Below are 19,174 nucleotides of genomic sequence, written 5' to 3' on the forward strand. Positions count from 1 at the left end.
AGTGACGGGACAGCTGGCAGGACACAGAGAGGCCCTAGTGCTGCCCTCCTTGCCTCATGGACAATGAAATGTTTTGCTTATGTGCATCCACCAGAAAGTGCTCTGAAGGTGGTTGGGATCTGAGACAACCAGGACATAGGAGGAGCAGGAGGAGCAGGGGAGCTCCCAGTGCTGCCTGCCCTATTATCCTCTTTCCTGGGCGGCTTAAAGTCTCATTTTGGGGTAAGAGAAACTAATTTAAGACATGAGTAGGGAGGGTCTTAGTTCCTGCAAAGATCTCCTCAAACCATCAGGAAGTCCTATGGTTGGACCTGGCCTCTCCTGCAGAGCCCTGACCCTTGGCACTCAAGACATAGGAGAAGAAGGAAGCCGTCATGAAAGTGCAATGTGGAAGGACAAGGACCAGGGATAGGGCCCTGGGCTCTGGCTCCAGCTTATCAAAGAAAGGGATATTAAACACAGCTTCTCCTGCCATCTCTGTTTTGGCCAACGTGCCCAAATTGACCACAACAGCTGTTCTGTGTTTACACACTCTGAAGTCAAAATCACTAGCCACATCCTCAGGCTACATGCTCTCCATAGTTCCCGGGAGGTGAGCAGTTTTAATACTGTGTGGACAGAAAGGGAAACTAGACTCAGAGTCTAAGCCAGTGACCCAAGGTCACACAGTCACTAAGCGAAGGTTCTGGATTCCCTTCAAGTCAATTTGACCCAAAAGTCAGTTCTTTGGGCCAGGCCACTGGAATGTTCTCTGATGAGACTTGCATGGGCAGTCTCACCCGCTGCTTTGCTTGATGTCCCAGGATAGCTCCTGTCTGCCCACTGCAGATTTCGCAGGCTCAGGCCTTGGAGCAGCATCACTCAGTGCAAGCTTGAAGCTGTGGGCAGATAGGTCAGGAGCTGCTCAGCCCCCCATTCTCTCACTTCCTATGAAGAAATTGGTGCAACCAAAGATGGCGGATGCACCCCACAAGCATTCTCCAGGGGGAGACCTGTGCTTCCCTGGGGCGGTGGAGGGAGGGAGGGAGTAAGTGTTCACGGCAGCCACTTGTCAGGGTGACAGTTATGCTGAGAGCACCTGGAGAATCTTCCTGGCTTGCAGTCACCTTCTCACTAGGTCCTCATGTGGTGGAGAGAGCGTGAGCTCTGGTCTCTTCCTTTTCTTTTTTTCTGAGACAGAGTCTCATTCTGTCGCCCAGGCTGGAGTACAATGGCATGATCCTGGCTCACTGCAACCTCCGCTTCCCGGGTTAAAGCAATTCTCATACCTTAGCCTCCCGAGTAGCTGGGATTACTGGCACCTGCCTCCACACCTGGCTAATTTTTGTATTTTTAGTAGAGATGGGGTTTCACCATGTTGGCCAGGCTGGTCTTGAACTCCTGACCTCAGGTGATCCTCCCGCCTTGGCCTCCCAAAGTTCTGGGATTACAGGCATGAGCCACTGTGCCCAGTCTGGACTCTTCCTTTTCGCATAAGAACAGTAATTCCGGCCGGGCGCGGTGGCTCAAGCCTGTAATCCCAGCACTTTGGGAGGCCGAGACGGGCGGATCACGAGGTCCGGAGTTCGAGACCATCCTGGCTAACACGGTGAAACCCTGTCTCTACTAAAAAATACAAAAAAAAAAAAGCTAGCCGGGCGAGGTGGCGGCGCCTGTAGTCCCAGCTACTCGGGAGGCTGAGGCAGGAGAATGGCGTAAACCCGGGAGGCGGAGCTTGCCGTGAGCTGAGATCCGGCCACTGCACTCCAGCCTGGGCGACAGAGCGAGACTCCGTCTCAAAAAAAAAAAGAACAGTAATTCCATCCTAGAGGCTCTACCCTCACAACCGAATTACCTCCCAGTGACCCCACCTCCAACACCATCCCACAGGTGGGTTAGAGTTCAACATATGAATCTGGATGTGAGAGGAACACAAGCATTCAGTCCATAGCAGAGCCCAATTATGTCTTTAATAGAATTCATACTAAGCTGCATTTCCAAATAAATTTTCCTATGCTTTTGACTCCATTAAAATAAAGATTCATGAACACAAAACAGTAAAATCAGTAAGCCAAACTCCACTCCTGCTGGCTAAATAATATTCCTCCATAAGAATTGGTTGTTGTTGGGACAATTTCTTGGATTTATTGCCTTTCCCGCTTGCTTCTGGCCAGCAGCAACCCCACAAGGCCTGCAGCAGCCAGCACGCCTGCTGCCACACTTACTGTCGTGACTGCATCAGTGACCTGCAGCAGAAGAGAAGGCAGAGCACACTCAGCATCAGGGCAGGACCACGATACATACACCAGGAAACTACAGCTCAGGAAAGACTGGTCTGGCCCAGTCCTCTTCATTTGAATCACAGAGGGAACAAATATTGGCTGGGAGAGGGGATGCCAAGAGGTCAGGCCACCCAGGAAAGAGGAGTGGAGATGTCTGCTGGGCACAGAACGAATGGAAGAACAAAGCCATAGGTGTCATATACACAGAGTCAAAGAAGGAAAACCAGATACACCCTGTGGGTATTAAAAGCATAAGAGACCGGGCGCCGTGGCTCACACCTGCAATCCAAACACCTTGGGAGGCCGAGATGGGCCGATCGCTTGAGCCCAGGAGTTCCAGACCAGCCTAGGCAACATGGTGAGACCCCATCTCTACAAAAAAATACAAAAAAAAAAAAAAAGGCTGAGAGTGGTGGTGCACACCTGTAGTCCCAGTTACTCAGGAGGCTGAGGCAGGAAGATCACTTGAACCCAGGAGGCGGAGGTTGCAGTGAACCAAGATTACACAACTGCATTCCAGCTTGGGTGACAGAGTGAGTCCCTGTCTTAAAAAATAATAATAATAATTCAAGGAAAAAGCATAATAAACCCCCAGAGTGTGGCTGTGGCAAGGACAGAGGGGCAGTGCCCAGATGTTCTAGGTCAGGGCTGGCCAACTGGGGCCCTTGAGGCAGATGTAAAATTGGGAAATCACCCCTGGGAACTCTCACTACCCAAGGCTTGAGGGCAGGGACCTCGCCTGGATGGGTCTCAATGTCCCAGGTGCTGATCCCACTGCCAGGCACAGAGTCAACACTCATAATTCATCTGCTGAATGAATGCTGGACTGTGAGGAGCGCTGAGGGTGTGCTGTAATAAATAAGATTGCCTCACTTATGTGCTGGCAGGAGATGGTTCTGCAGAAGGAAGAGGATACGCTGAAACAACCGTAGAGATGTGAGGCTGACCCCTGAGGGTCGGTGTGCTTGGCACAGCTTTTGGGAGCTAGCCAAGACAGCCTGCTGCGATCCTGTGGGTCCGCCCCTGCCTGCACCACTGTCTCTGAGAGAGCAGCACTGGAGCGACTGGGGGAAACAACATGGGGTGGGGGGTAGGGGTGAAGACTGTGAGAATGGCTGCTTTCTAGATATCAGCACTGTGCTGGGAACTCTCCAGGCCCAGTATTTTTTTAATCTACCTGACAACCCTAGGAGGTAGTGATTCTAATTCCCACTTTCCAGAGGAGACTGAGGATGGACAGTGTAAAGAACTCATGCAAAGGCCAGGCGCAGTGGCTCACGCCTGCAATCCCAGCACTTTGGGAGGCTGAGGTGGGCAGATCATCTGAGGTCAAGAGTTCGAGACCAGCCTGGCCAACATAGTGAGACCCCCCCCCCCGTCTCTTCTAAAAAAAAAAAAAAAACAAAAATTAGCCAGGCATGGTGCCTATAATCATAGCTACCTGGGAGGCTGAGGCAGGAGAATTGCTTGGACCCAGGAGGCAGAGGTTGCAGTGAGCCAAGATCACGCCACTGCACTCCAGCCTTGGTGACAGAGTGAGACTACATCTCAAAAAAAAAAAAAAAAAAAAGAAAGAAAAGCAAAAAAAAAAAAAAACTCACGCAAAGCCACACAGCTGACAAGTGAGTGACAAGGCTCAGATCTGCCTGACTTCCCAACAGGGGCACTTAAGCCCTTCACAGACAGGGAGGCAAATATTTAAACCAGCAACCAAACAGCAGATTTCTGTGGAGTATCAATGAATTTAAAGCATGTGAGTGACTGGGGAAAAGAAAGGGGAAAAAAGAACCATTTTATTCAAGTACACTCAGAATCATTTCCAAGTGTCAAAGATAAACAAAGCCAGACATAACTTAAAACAGATTTGATTCAGTCTCACTGACAGCAGGGAAAGAGCTGAGCTCCATTCCAGTTTGTGCAGAGGTGACTGACATTTTAAAAGGAGATGGAGGAGTAGGGAGACAGGTGAGCAAGGGCTCAGTAGAGTCAGGGAGATGAAATATTACAAAGGGTTAGTCCCTGAATACACGACGAGGCCAGCTGTGTCTGCTAGCTGGCAATGATCAAAGTTAGGATTCTACCCTCCCACAGAGATGGGGACAAAGGCTCTATCCTTCCTGATGATTATATTTCAAAGGACTGGATCTCAGGTCCTTGAGAAAGACGCTTCAGAGTTGTAAGAGATATACAGTCAGCCCTCCATATCCATGGATTCCACATTCATGGATCCAATCAATTGTGGATTGAAAACATTTAGAAAAAAAGTTTTTTAAAGAACAATAAAAAATAATACACATTTTAAAAATACAATATAACTATTTACATAGCATTTACATTGCACTGAGTATTATGAGTAATTATGAGTGGCTCATGCCTGTAATCCTAAGCAGTTTGAGAGGCCAAGGCAGGTGGATCACTTGAGCCCAGGAGTTTGAGACCAGTCTGGGCAATGTGGTGAAACCCCATTGCTACAAAAAAGAAATACAAAAATTAGCCGGGTGTGGTGGCGTGTGCCTGTAGTCCCATCTACTCAGGAGGCTGAGGTGGGAGGATACCCTGAGCCCAGGAAGGTCGAGGCTGCAATGAGCTGAGGTCACATATCAGTGGAGCACCTCTGCACTCCAGCCTGGGTGACAGAGTGAGATGCTGTCTCTAAAATAAAATAAGTACATGAGAGGATGTGCACAGGTTATATGCAAATATCACACCATTTTATACAAGGGACTTGAGCATCCATGGATTTTGGTGTCCTCAGGGGATCCTGGAATCAATCCCTCCCCCACCCATGGATACCAAGAGATGACTGTATGTATGTTTCAAAGCGACAGAGGAAGGATTCATAATTATAAGTCCTTTTTAATAAACACTCTAGGCCGGGCGCGGTGGCTCAAGCCTGTAATCTCAGCACTTTGGGAGGCCGAGATGGGCGGATCACGAGGTCTGGAGATCGAGACCATCCTGGCTAACACAGTGAAACCCCGTCTCTACTAAAAAATACAAAAAACTAGCCGGGCGTGGTGGCGGGCGCCTGTAGTCCCAGCTACTTGGGAGGCTGAGGCAGGAGAATGGCGTAAACCCGGGAGGCGGAGCTTGCAGTGAGCTGAGATCTGGCCACTGCACTCCAGCCTGGGCGACAGAGCGAGACTCCGTCTCAAAAAAAAATAAAATAAAATAAATAAAATAAATAAATAAAAAATAAACACTCTAAGAAAGGGCCAGCGCCTCTGTCCAGTGTTGGTTAGAACAAACAGTAAGTTCTCCTGGCAACAGAGAGCTTTCTTAGGCAGGCGTTTATCATGGGGCTGGGGTCATCCTATGGACACAGTCTTATTTTGCTAGAAGCAGTGCTAGAGCTTGGTCATCTATTAGAGCAGGGGCTGGGTGGCGTTGTGTGCCAAGAGTCCTGCAGTTCTCACAAGTCCACTTTCTTACAGAGCGAGAACTAGAGACAGACAGAGGAGGGTCTTTCCAGACACACAGAGTCAGATGAGAAGGAAGGAGGGAGAGGAAGAAAGAAAGGCAAGTTAACGGGTGACCTGCAGCAGATGAAGTTCAACAAGAGAGGCTCAAGGACAAGGGACAAACTAAATCAAAGAAAACTGCCTCCCTTGAGTCTTCCCCGTCAGCTTGAGTTCTGACCCCCTCAGAAGCACAGCAGAGGGCCAACCACTTCCTAAAATTGGGGTCTTCCAGATTGATTTCGTGGCTTCCGCATGGCCTATAGAAGAGCTTTTAGATGCATGATAAGGCAGCCCATCCCCAATCCCTTTTCGACACCCCTCCCATCCAGAGATAGGTCCATCCTCCTCAGCTCAACAGAGGGGAGACCCTGTCAGCACGGTTCCCACTGAGTACCAGAGCATGTCCCACCATGCCCCAGTGCCCAGCATGGCCTGGCACGCTCTCAGTTAATAGCCTGGCCTCCCTCCTGGGGTACTTGTTTCCAGAAGGTGTGGATTTTCCTTGCCCATCTCCCCTTTTTATCACCTCTCCTTCTCCTAAGAGTTAAATCCTTCCACGCCCTGAATCTGTGGTGCACAGGCTAAGGTGTAAACACTCCTAGACACCAGTAAGGGAGGATTCAAGAATGCATTGCTCGTAAACAGAGAAGGCTTCAGAAAGGAATGTGCAACCACGTCGAGGCTCCTGCCTCATCTGTCTGCTGCTTTAGAATGAGAATTATAAAGTGAGATGGTTGTCATGGAACTATGCATTGACACACTCATTTGAATTGAAAAATTGTCAATTTTTTTCTGAATGTCAAAATAAGCCTGATTAGGCTGATTGGTTTGAAAATAACACCTGGCTTGACTGTTTAAACTACACGGAAGACATTTTTCCCTAACTGAAGGAGCTAAATGTGCAACTCCAAGATTGTGAAGAAAATACGTACACAAATATGTAATATGCAATATACCAAAATCCACCCTTTACAAATGTTTTACATTTATTATTTTTTTAAGTGTTTGATGTCATCTAAGAATGTATGAAGGGATGGATATGTGGTTTTTTAAGTTGTCTTGGACTGAGTGTGGTGGCGCACTCATGTAATCCCAAGGGAGGCCGAGTCAAGCGGATTGCTTGAGCCCAGGAGTTCAAGACCAGCCTGGACGACATGGCAAAAATCTCATCTCTACAGAAAAATACAAAAATTAGCCAGGCATGGTGGCACATTCCTGTCATTCCAGCCACTCAGGAGACTGAGGTGGGAGGATTGCTTGAGCCCGGGAGGTCGAGGCTGCAGTGAGCCATGATTGAACTCCACGTGATGTACTGCAGCTTGGGTGACAGAGTGAGACCCCATATTAAAAAAAAAAAGTTTGTGAGAGCCTGTATCCAAAAGTTGGCCAACTATGCCCCATGGGTCAAATCCAACCTGTGAACTATTTTTGTAAAAAATAAATAATACACTTGTTGGAAGACAGCCTTGCCTGTTCGTTTATATGTTGTCTGTGGCTGCTTTTGTGCTGCAAAGCTACGGCAGCAGGGTAATAAGAGAGACACCACCTGGCCCACAAAATCTAAGATATTTACTATCTGGCCCTTTACAGAAAAAAATTATCCAATATGACCTGGGCTTTTCCCCTTCCTGGCTCACGCTGTTCCCTCTGCCTACACTCCTTATTGCTCCCATTCCCTGGTAATCTCCAGCTCATTTTCTTTCAGATTAATCAACATAATTAAATCAGGCTGGGCTCGGCTGTTACCTCTTCTACAAAGCCTTCCTTGATCTGGGCCCTTGGAGAGAACACATGTAGGTTTAACTCCCCCCTCTTCACCATGGCTGACATGGACTAGAGACTCAATAACTAGGAGTTCAATGAATTTGGACAAGTTACTTAAGCATGGTGAGCCTCAGTTTCCCCATCTGTAAAGTGGGAATCATAAAGCCTGCCTCTAGGGCTGTGGAGGGCTGTTTCAGGCTGTGACTCCCTTCTGTGGCCACCCCCCCAACCCACTGCACTGGTCTACATTGCCAACTTGCCTATCTCCCCACCCTTGTCCCCACCCCAAATGTGACACCCTCGAGGGTAGGGGTTTCATATCTGCTATTTTGTCTTGCTCATGTCTATTTCCATCCCGCCCTGGCCCCAGCAGGGACCCAGCCTCTGGCAGCTGAGGGAGTGGCCTGGCTCCTGGGAAGGGGACGCAGGCTGAAGATGCACCTGGTCACTGCGGGAGACCCCATAGCGCAGCTGGTTCACGAAGTGCTCGCAGTTGTCACTGGTCAGCGAATAAGGCAACTCCTGCCCCACCAACTCCTCTGCCCGCTTGACGATTTTGTTGGAAGGCAGTGGCCTGTATCTGTCATCGTGTTTGTTATTGACCCTGTAGTTGTCTCTCCCAGCCACGGCAGACAGCAGTTCCTTCTTCACTATGGCTTTGTTGGTCAGGGCAGACAGGACACTGGCCGCACCAGCTCCAGCAATTTCACCTGTGCAAACAGTGAGTTCAGTCCTGGGCAGGGCCTGGGGGGCTCAGGGCTGGCTCCAAGCTCGGTGGAGCCAGCAGTGCTCCAAGCCAGCTCGGTGCCCCGAGCACCATCAAGAAGGAGGAGCTGGGGGGAGGGGAGAGGGATTGCATTGGGAGTTATACCTGATGTAAATGACGAGTTGATGGGTGCTGACGAGTTGATGGGTGCAGCACACCAACATGGCACAAGTATACATATGTAACAAACCTGCACATTATGCACATGAACCCTGGAACTTAAAGTATAATAAAAATAAAAATAAAAATAAAAAGAAGGAGGAGCTGTGGAAGGACCTGTCCATCCTGCCTGGCCTCAAACTTGAAAACAGGGAAGACCCAAGCCTGGGTGACTTGGGAGAAGTCACCATGGGTCCCTAGGCTCTAGTTTCCTCATTTCTAAAGTAAATAACCTGAGCTCTAAAGGACCATGTGAGTTCAGATACACCTGAAAGAGTCAACAGTCAAGGCAGAGTGGTACAGGGCAAACAGAGCAGGCAAAAGAGCGCCAGGCCATAGTCCCAACTGCCTCTCACTAGCTTGTGGCTTAGAAAAAGTCACTCCAGGCCAGGTGCCTGTAATCTCAGTACTTTGGAAGGCTAAGGCAGGAGGAACACTTGAGGCCAGGAGTTGGAGACCAGCCTGCACCGTATACTAAAACTCCTGTCTCTAAAAATAAAATTTTAAAAATTAGCTGGTCATGGCAGCACATACCTGTAATTCTAGCTACTCCAGAGGCAAGGCTGGAGGATTGCTTTAGCGCAGAAATTACAGGCTGCAGTGAGCTGTGATTGTGCCACTACGCTCCAGCCTGGGCAGCAGAGTGACATCTTGTCTCCAAAAAGGTAGAGAAAAGAAAATGTCACTCCATTGCCCTGAGACGGTGCTGTGGGAGCTCCAGTAGGTGAGGGTGGCATTTTGAAACAACAGGAAAGGAAACAGCTGAACAAGACAGAAGCCTGTCCCGGGCATCCAGGGCCCCCAGGTTCTGGCCCTGGCTCTCTTACTGTGTGTCTTCAGAAAAAGCCCTTCTCATCTTGGGACCCTGGTTTCATCATTTTCAAATTAGAAGAACTAGGCCAGGGGATGTCCATGCCCTCCAGCTTTAAATTCTCCAATTGGCCTCTAAAAGGGACCCCAGCCTCCTGGGAAGCTGAAATGAAACAGAGGCAAAGTGACAGCACCCGGAACCCTCAGGGAGGGCCCGATGGACCCAGGGGTCTACAATGGACCCTGCTAGAAGCAGCCCAGCTTAAAAGAAAGCCTGTTGTCATGTCAGTTTCTGAACAGCCAGTTTATCTAACGACTAGCTTCTAAACTTAGGTGTGTATTCACACTTTCCTTTACTGATTTTTATTTTCTTTTCAAAATGACATTTAAACAAATGTCTTGGTCCCAGCTCACTCCAGCTACAGGAGCAGGAATAGGGGCCAGAAAGACCCTCTGCCAAGGAGAGAAACAGACGAGTCAGCACCCAGTCTTTCCTGGACGGACTGCAGATCCTAAAAAGAAGGGGAGCTGGAGGGAACAAGATTAATACAGGTATAAAAATATGTCACCAATAATTTATTCATTTTCATGAGAAAAATACACTGTCTCCTCCATCTCTACCCCTTTATATCCCCTAAGCCAATGTCTTGCCTTCTTGGCTTCTAAGATTCTGTTTTCTGCCCCATAGTTTTCCTATCTCTGCCCCTAGTCTTCCAACATCTCACCCCCTATTTCCACCTGTCAGTCTCCCCCATGCCCCTCTCTTCCCCCTCTTCCTCTCACTCTCCCATTCCTGCCCCTCAGTCTCTCAGTTCTGGGATGCGGTTCTTCCTTCTCCCCAATAGATAGCACCCTTTCCTGTATTGCTGGTGAGGTACTTTGGACAACAGTTTGCCAGTTTCTTATTAAACTAAATATTCACTTACCATATGACCCTACAATCCCACTCCTAGGTACATATCCAGAAGAAATAAAAATCTGTGTTCACACATACAAAAAAAAACACATGCATGGGAATATTTATAGTGGCTCTAATGATTATTGTCAAAAACTGAAAATCACCCAAGTGTCATTCAGCTGGTGAATGAATAAATAAATGGTGGTATATCCATACAATGGAATACTATTCAGCAATAAAAAGGAACAAAGTACTAACACATGCTACAACATACATCAATCTTAAATGCATTAAGTTAAAGTAATTGGACACAAAAGGCTCCATTCTGTATGGTTTCAGTTATGTGACATTCTGGAAAAAGCAAAACTACAGGGACAGAGAAAAGATCATAGCTTGCCAGGAACTGGAGGTGTGAGCATATATATGGGTGTTGACAACAAAGGGCATGGGAGAATTTTCGCGGGATGAGGTGTAGTGTTCCCCAGTTTTCCCCCACTTTCTTTCTTTGTCCTGACTAACACAGAATGCCTTGACACTCTGTGACCCGACTAGCTACGTGTTGCCCTCTGCAGGCTTGAACCCAAGCTGGAGCCTCTAACATTCATTCCCTGGCGTGGATAAAGTGGTTTAGGTTGTTGCATGAAACGCTGAAAGAGCAATGTGTTGCTAAGCACGTAGAAACTAATCCCAGCTTTGAACCAAATTATTGAAACCCTTTTGTGAACCTCATAACCCAACCCCCTTGTTCTGGACATTCCTGGGAAGAACATCTACTGTCCTGCTGTCCAATTAGAGGACACTTCAGCCCTCTGCACATAAGTTCGCCTAATAAATGCTTTGGACTGATCAGCCTGGCATTTAGTGCTTCTTTCTTTGGAATGGCCCCATCTCAGGATTTTTGGGGGCAGTCCCCTGAAGAAACTCCCCTGACACCACTTTTCGGGCCACTCCATGGGTTCAGCTGAACAGAGAACATTAGGGAATTATTTTATAACTAGATTATGGTAATGGTTACATAGTCATATGCATTTGTCAAAACTCATAGAATTGCATACTAAAAAGGATAAATTTTACTATTTGTAACTTATTCTTAAATAAGTCTAATTTTTTAAAAACTAAACACATGCACACACCTAAAGAGAAACTAAAATGGAGGCCATAGTTTGAATAGTCCTAGACCACTCATAATCATGTAACGAAAAACTTAAAATTCTTCTGATTGCCCCAAAATGCTAGCTGTAACCATAAATAAAACTTAAGCTATCCTCATGTCAACATTGTGGACTTATGCTCTGCTTTCTTTAGGAGCCCAATAGACAGAGAAAGTCAATATTTTTTTAATTTTACTTGGAGAAGTCAACAGTATACTTGGATAGTATTATTGAGGCTCCCTTATACTTTTCACAAGTTTTACATAAAAATTTAAAACCCCTGAAATTTCCCAGAAATGCAGTATGTAGATGATTTGTTTCTGTGTTCCTCATCTAAAGAGGACTCAGAAATTTACTCAACATATCTCTTTTTTTTTTTTTTTTTTGAGGCGGAGTCTCGCTCTGTCGCCCAGGCTGGAGTGCAGTGGCCGGATCTCAGCTCACTGCAAGCTCCGCCTCCTGGGTTTACGCCATTCTCCTGCCTCAGCCTCCTGAGTAGCTGGGACTACAGGCGCCTGCCACCTCGCCCAGCTAGTTTTTTGTATTTTTTAGTAGAGACGGGGTTTCACCGGGTTAGCCAGGATGGTCTCCATCTCCTGACCTTGTGATCCGCCCGTCTCGGCCTCCCAAAGTGCTGGGATTACAGGCTTGAGCCACCGCGCCCGGCAACATATCTCTTATAACAACTAGCCTATAAGGGGTATAAGACCTCTCAAGATAAGCTTCAACTTTCATAAGAGATGGTTTGTTATCTAGGTCATAATTTATCTAAAAAAGGAATATTTCTGTGCCCAGAAAGAATAAATAATATCCAAATTTTCCTTGATCTGTAACTGAAAGACAACTCAGAGGACTCCTCAGGCTTGCAGGATATTGCAAGTCCTGGAACCCAAGTTATTCTTTATTGGCCTCTCCACTCTTTTTTTTGTGTATGCCAGAAGGCTTGTGGAGAGTATTAACAGTAGCCTGTTTAGAATAGTGACACACTGGGAACATGCCTGATATAGTTTGGCTGTGTCCCTACCCAAAATCTCATCTTGAATTGTAATCCCCACATGTCAACGGCGGGACCAGGTAGAGGTAATGGGATCATGGGGGCGGTTTCCCTCATGCTGTTCTAATGATAGTAAGTGAATCTCATGAGATCTGATGGTTTGTTTTGTTTTGTTTTGTTTGAGAAAAGAGTCTCGCTCTGTCACCCAGACTGGAGTGCAATGGTGCAATCTTGGCTTACTGAAACCTCTGCCTCCCGGGTTCAAGTGATTCTCATGACTCAGCCTCCCAAGTAGCTGGGACTACAGGCATGTACCACCACACTCAGCTAAGTTTTGAATTTTTTTTTAGTAGAGATGGGGTTTTGCCATGTTGGCCAGGCTGGTCCTGAACTCCTGACCACAAGTGATTCACCCACCTCGGTCTCCCAAAGTGCTGAGATTATAGGCGTGAACCGCTGTGCCCAGCCATCTCCACTCTATTAACTAACCAAAAATAGCACTAAGGAACTTCTTCCATGGTAAATAAAACATGAGAAAACCTTTACTGAACTTAAACAGACTTTACAGAATCCTTTCACACTAGGACTACCCAACTATTCTGAGCCCTCTACATGTTTGTTTGTGAATGCAACAATCAGGCTTTTCTCACCCAAAAACGTCAAGGAAGAAGTAGACCTATAGCCTATTATAGCCTGTAATTGGACCTAGTAACCAGGGCACATCCAAATTGTTTAAAGTCACATGTCAACATGACCTCACAGTTTCGCCACTCAGATACAAATAAGTAAGTTTATGCAGCACTGCTACCTTAAAAGGATGTAAGTCTGTAGTCAATCACAACAGAAAACAATGTACTTCTTCATTTATGTAACTTTGTAAACTGAGCTATAATTGCTGTGAACCAAGCTTCTTGTCATTTTAGTTCAAAGTCTCTGGATTCGACCGGGCGCGGTGGCTCAAGCCTGTAATCCCAGCACTTTGGGAGGCTGAGACGGGGGGATCACGAGGTCACAAGATCAAGACCATCCTGGCTAACATGGTGAAACCCCATCTCTACTAAAAAATACAAAAATCTAGCCGGGCGCAGTGGCAGGTGCCTGTAGTCCCAGCTACTCGGGAGGCTGAGGCAGGAGAATGGTGTAAACCCGGGAGGCGGGCTTGCAGTGAGCTGAGATCCAGCCACTGCACTCCAGCCTGGGCGACAGAGCGAGACTCCGTCTCAAAAAAAAAAAAAAAAAAGCCTCTGGATTCAAAAACTGTTCTTTTGTATGTGCAACAAGCCTTTTAAATTTCTCTAACTTGATTTGATTTCATTTATATACACGTCTATATATAGACATATATGTGTATATATACATATATAAGTATCAATATTTCTATAACTCTTGAAAAGAGTTGCATATATATCTACATATATAGATGTTCTGCGTTTCACTTCCTTGGTGACCCAGTCCAAGTCTGTATGTGTATATATACATATCTTCCTATTAGTCATATTGATAATACGTGTTATGCACTGTATTCTCTCAAAAGTCTTAAATATTTGTCAGCAGTCACTGACTCATCATGACAATCTCTGTAAGAATTAAGTCTGGGCCGGGCGTGGTGGTTCACGCCTGTAATCCCAACACTTTGGGAGGTTAAGGTGGGTGGATCACGAAGTCAAGAGATTGAGACCATCCTAGCCGAAATGGTGAAACCTCATCTCTACTAAAAATACAAAAAATTAGCTAGGCATGGTGGCAGGTACCTGTAGTCCCAGCTACTTGGGAGGCTGAGGCAGGAGAATCACTTGAACCCGGGAGGCAGAGGTTGCAGTGAACTGAGATTGCGCCACTGCACTCTAGCCTGGTGACAGAGCGAGACTCCGTCTCAAAAAAAAAAAAAAAAAAAAAAAGAGTTAAATCTGTATGTGTACATATACACATAGAAACTTGGGCTGGGTCACAGGGAAAGTGAAACTCAGAGCATCTATATATGTAGATATATATACATCTATGTGTGTATATATAGATGTGTATAATGTGTATATATACACCTGCTCTACAACTATTTTAATGGCTGCATAGCATTCCATTATACGCAGGTATATCTATTTTACTTGACCAATCCCCTGATGTCTTGCACTTGAGTAGTTTCCAGTATTTTGGCATTTTCTTTGATGCCACGATGCTTCAGATGGAAAGGGAGGTTGCTTTAGCCCCTGGCCAGGCCCTGCACCAGTGTTTTCCTGTACCTTCCTTCATTTCATCCCTCCATGAGGTGGGACATAGGGATTCTCATCCCTGCTCTGTAGAAGGTGGAGCTGAACTTAGTGATGTGAATACGCATGCTCAAGGCACACAGTCTGTAAGCAGAGGAGTCACAATTCCAAACTGGTTCTGTTGGGCTGGGAGGCCTACGCGCTCCTTCCTTTGTACGATGCGCTCAGTTGTAAGCTGTCTGAAGGAAGTAACTGCTTCTTACCCTGGCTTGTACCTCCAGAACAACAAATACATAGGAGATCCCATGGAGGGATGCTCACCAAGCACAATGAGTTGGTCAGACTGAACCCCACTCTATAATGGAATAAAGGTCAATAGTCTCTCCACCAACTTACTGCGAAAGAAGAATAGCAGTTGTTACATCTAGCAGGAAAAAGCACAATTCATTCAGCATTATGTATTGAGTGCCTACTCTGCTAGACCCTGAAGTGAGGACAAGCACATAATTGTGCATCTCTTCACATTCTTGATCTCAACCCTTGTGCTTAAAAAGAGAACCCATCCTTACTGGGGGGAGCCAGATGGACCACAAAGCCATGTCCCACGTAGATGGCCCAGTGCTCATAGCCAAAGCGAGAAATCTCAATCAGGTCTCCAGGTCTCAGTGTTCGTCTTGGTCTAGGCTGCAACAGAAAAACCAGAAACAGGCAGAGGTAAGTCATCTGCAGGAAACATTCTAGGGCCTGACCTGCAAGGAGCCCCAGCCCAGCCTGCAGATTCCCTCTGCTCATCACCTGCAGGAAACAGGAGGGAAGGAGCACTGCTCACATGTGTAGGAAGCACCTTCATTTACTGGGGTTGCAGGACTGAAAAAGTGCTCTTCAGGGGACAAGGAGGAGATGAAGAGAGTATCTTTAAGGGAGATTTTCGGCCGGGCGCGGTGGCTCAAGCCTGTAATCCCAGCACTTTGGGAGGCCGAGACGGGCGGATCATGAGGTCAGGAGATCGAGACCATCCTGGCTAATACGGTGAAACCCTGTCTCTACTAAAAAATACAAAAAAACTAGCCGGGCGACGAGGCGGGCGCCTGTAGTCCCAGCTACTCGGGAGGCTGAGACAGGAGAATGGCGTGAACCCGGGAGGCGGAGCTTGCAGTGAGCTGAGAGCCGGCCACTGCACTCCAGCCTGGGTGGCAGAGCAAGACTCCGTCTCAAAAAAAAAAAAAAAAAGAAAAAAAGGGAGATTTTCATGAATGTGCAGCACAGGATGGAGTAATGTGCCCAGGCTGAATGTGAGTGCATTTTACGCACAGAGTATGTTTTTGTCAGCAAGTGACTGCATGATTCCCAAGGAAGCCTAAAATGCCTCTTTAAGGGCCACCTGCCATGAGCCTGAGCCCAAGTGATTCCTACGAGTTCTAGAGCTCTGACTTGCAACGCCCAACATGTCAGAGGCAGGCGGACACTTGACCCACATGACACACCGCTCCTTTGGGTGAAAACTATCACTACCCCCACTTGACAATGAGCACATGGAGTCTCAGGAAGGTTAGGTAACTTGCCCAGTAAGTAGAAGAGCAGCAATGAAGGGTAGGGCTGAAAGTTTCCAACATTAATGCCTTTAACCATCCCAGAATGTCCTAGGCAAGCCCAGGGCAGCTGAAGTCTGAGCTCAGGCTAAAATTAAAGCAAGGGATGGCAGGGTGTGGTTGGAGTTGGTGGTAGGGCAGTGCCCCTCTGGAGGGTGCATGGGTGGGAGGAATGTTGCCCTGGCCACACCCAGAATGGCAGCTGGCAGACAGCCCTTGCCACAAGAGTTCTGTTTCCAGTATGCTATGGTGCCAGCCAGCACCCCTCCTCCCCCTAACTCAGTTGAGCCAGGCCACAAAGGAATTGAACTGCTGCTGAGGGCGGCGAGAGTGCCAGTCAACTCAGAATCTGGTGGGGAGCTAGAGTTAAAAGTAAAGCCTTTCATTTGAAGCAACTTGGATGGAACTGGAACTCAGGAATGGAAAACCAAACATCGTATGTTCTCACTCATGAGTAGGAGCTAAGCTATGAGGACGCAAAGGCATAATAATCATACAACAGACTCTGGGGACTCAGGGAAAAGGGTGGGAGTGGGTGAGGAATAAAAGACTACACACTGGGGCTCACGCCTGTAATCCCAGCACTTTGAGAGGCCAAAGTGGGCGGATTGCCTGAGGTCAGAAGTTCGAGACCAGCCTGGCCAACATGGTGAAACCCCATCTCTACTAAAAATACTAAAATTAGCTAGGTATAGTGGCAGGCACCTGTAGTCCCACCTACTTGGGAGGCTGAGGCACGAGAATTGCTTGAACCCGGGAGGCAGGAGTTGCAGTGAGCAGAGATCGTGCCCCTGCACTCCAGCCTGGGCGACAGAGTGAAACTCCATCTCAAAAAAAAAAAAAAAACAAAACAAAACAAAGACTACACATTGGTCAGATAATGGGTACACCAAAATCTCAGAAATCACCACTAAAGTACTCATTTATGTAACCAAATACCACATATTCCCCCCAAAAAATCTTGAAATTAAAAAAAAAAGTAAAGCCTTTGACTAGAGGGGTCAAGAGTCAACTTGACCAAATAAGGGACAATTTGAGCATCAAAAATAATAATAATAATAACTGTACACAGACTGAAACACATCAAATATGTTAAAACCCATGTGTTCATAAGAATATATTTTAAAAACAGTAGGCATCTTTGGAGGACAGAAAAGAATCACCGTATTATTCCAATAGCTGGTAAATAAAGGAAAAGATTCAAGCATTTCCTAACTGAATTGTCCTCAGGGAATGCAATTCAAAACTACAACAAACCCCAAAGCTACAAACCAATATTTGTAAGGTAGCCATATATGTATGCAAAAACATAGAAAAATATTTGAAAGAATACACACCAAGCTGTACCAAGGGGAAAGGCTGTACAGATGGGAAAGATGGTCAAAGTGGACAGTAGCTTTTATACTAATCATTTTTGGTTTTGGCTTTTGGCTTTTTTTGACACGTGATCTCACTTTGTCACCCAGGCTAGAATGCAGTGACACTATCACAGCTCACTGCAGGAAGCCTCAACCTTCCCAGCTCAAGCGATCCTCCCACCTCAGCCTCCCAAGTAGCTAGGACTATAAGCACGTACCGTTATCCCTGGCTAATTTTAATATTTTCTGTAGAGATGGGATCTCACTATGCTGCCCAGGCTAAAGTTTTGGTTTTTCAAATAAGGTGAATGTGTTCACATATTCCTCCTGAAATAAAATACATTCGTTCTTTTTTAAGTTGAAGCTTTAGAGTCAGACCCTCATAAGTTCAAATTCCCTCTCTGCCTTTTGGGCAGCCCCCTCTCTAATACTTACCAGAATATCATTCCCCCCATCTGTGAAGTTGGCAGTATTATGCCTACTTCATAGGATTGCTTATTAACTACCTGGTGTGGATTAAATAAGTGTTTAGCGTGGTATCTGGACCCTGAGCACTCGGGAAATGTGGCTGCTATTGGGCCTGAAGGAAGAAGGAACCTAAGAAGGGATTGGAGGGAAGGAGGGAATGTAGAGGAACTGGCCCTGCCTGGAGGCAAGGGAGACAGAGCCCTTTCTGACAGCCCCCATCACCACCCACACAGATGGAGCCCTTTCCCTGGACCCTCCCTCCCCAGCTTATCCCACCCACTGAGAATGGGGTGACGGAGGAGGTGGCCTGTGTGGTGAACCAAGGGTTGCTCTCCCTGAGCCCACCATTCCTGCCTTCAGGAGGCTTAGCGGAGCCACTGGGAGTGTGGCCAGAGGAGGGCTTGGAAAAGCATAAATCCAAATTTGGCTCAGTAGAACCAGACCCCATGCAGTAACTGAGGCTGGGGACCCTCCGGGCTCATAACCCAGTGCCATGGTTCCTTCCCACGGTGTCTGAAAGAGCCAGACCCCCAGACCTCAGCGTGTGCCCATGTGCCCTCCATGCCAGAGCTGTAGACCAACAAGGAGAACACACATAGTCACCACTAACAGGGTGGTTGTTCCTCAAATCAAAGCTTTAAAACCCTTTCTGGGAACTTACCAAAGCCATCCTTCCTTCAAGATGGTGTCTTGTGTGTTGCTGACTCTGTGTCCAGCTTTAAATTAGCTCTGAGTTTCGTTTTCCCTGTGACCCAGCCCATATACAACTACTTCAGAACATAGACCAAGGTTCATGTAAAATTTTCCGTCTTCAAACGGGGCAGAGCACATATCAAGTAGGCAAGGGAGCATGAAAATCAGTCAGAGAAAAGAGGAATCAGAGCTCAGGGTATAGATTGAGAAGGACTTAGTGGCAGTGTGGTCAGGGGCAGAGCTGACAATCACCAGGTTTCAGGTGGAACAAGCAAGATCCAGTGGTTGTGGGGCAAGGCAGGATGTAGAGACAGAGACCATGGGGGAAATTTTCAAAAAGGAGAGAGGAGCCCCAGAGAGACTGAGACTCAGGCCTCCGAATTGGGAATGATGGTTGCTAGGAGAGGCGGACATTTCCACCAACCTCAAACCCCATGGCCCTAGACAAATCATGTTATTGGAGGCACATTCCTCTACCCTGGAAACAGAGTGAGGCTGCTAGGACAGCAGTTTGGAAACCACTCCTCTTTCTGCCTCTCACCCACAGTTCAGAAACACTCATTCCGCACCAAATGGAAACAAAACCCATTACTGGGTG

The 19,174-nt window shown here is 47.0% G+C and overlaps 1 protein-coding gene across 1 annotated transcript; it reads right to left on the reverse strand.

Annotated features, from left to right (window-relative positions):
• Nucleotides 1-1,927: 1,927 nt before the first annotated feature.
• PLAAT2 (phospholipase A and acyltransferase 2) lies at nucleotides 1,928-18,673 on the reverse strand. Its single transcript, XM_010376665.2, has 4 exons — nucleotides 18,545-18,673; nucleotides 15,038-15,152; nucleotides 7,928-8,196; nucleotides 1,928-2,225 (listed from the first exon to the last, which is right to left on the reverse strand). The coding sequence occupies exons 1-4, from the start codon at nucleotides 18,551-18,553 to the stop codon at nucleotides 2,124-2,126; spliced, it is 495 nt and encodes a 164-aa protein (XP_010374967.1). The 5' UTR covers nucleotides 18,554-18,673; the 3' UTR covers nucleotides 1,928-2,123.
• Nucleotides 18,674-19,174: the final 501 nt, after the last annotated feature.

This window comes from Rhinopithecus roxellana, chromosome 15 (genome assembly GCF_007565055.1).
Source record: "Rhinopithecus roxellana isolate Shanxi Qingling chromosome 15, ASM756505v1, whole genome shotgun sequence".
Lineage (NCBI taxonomy): Eukaryota > Metazoa > Chordata > Mammalia > Primates > Cercopithecidae > Rhinopithecus > Rhinopithecus roxellana.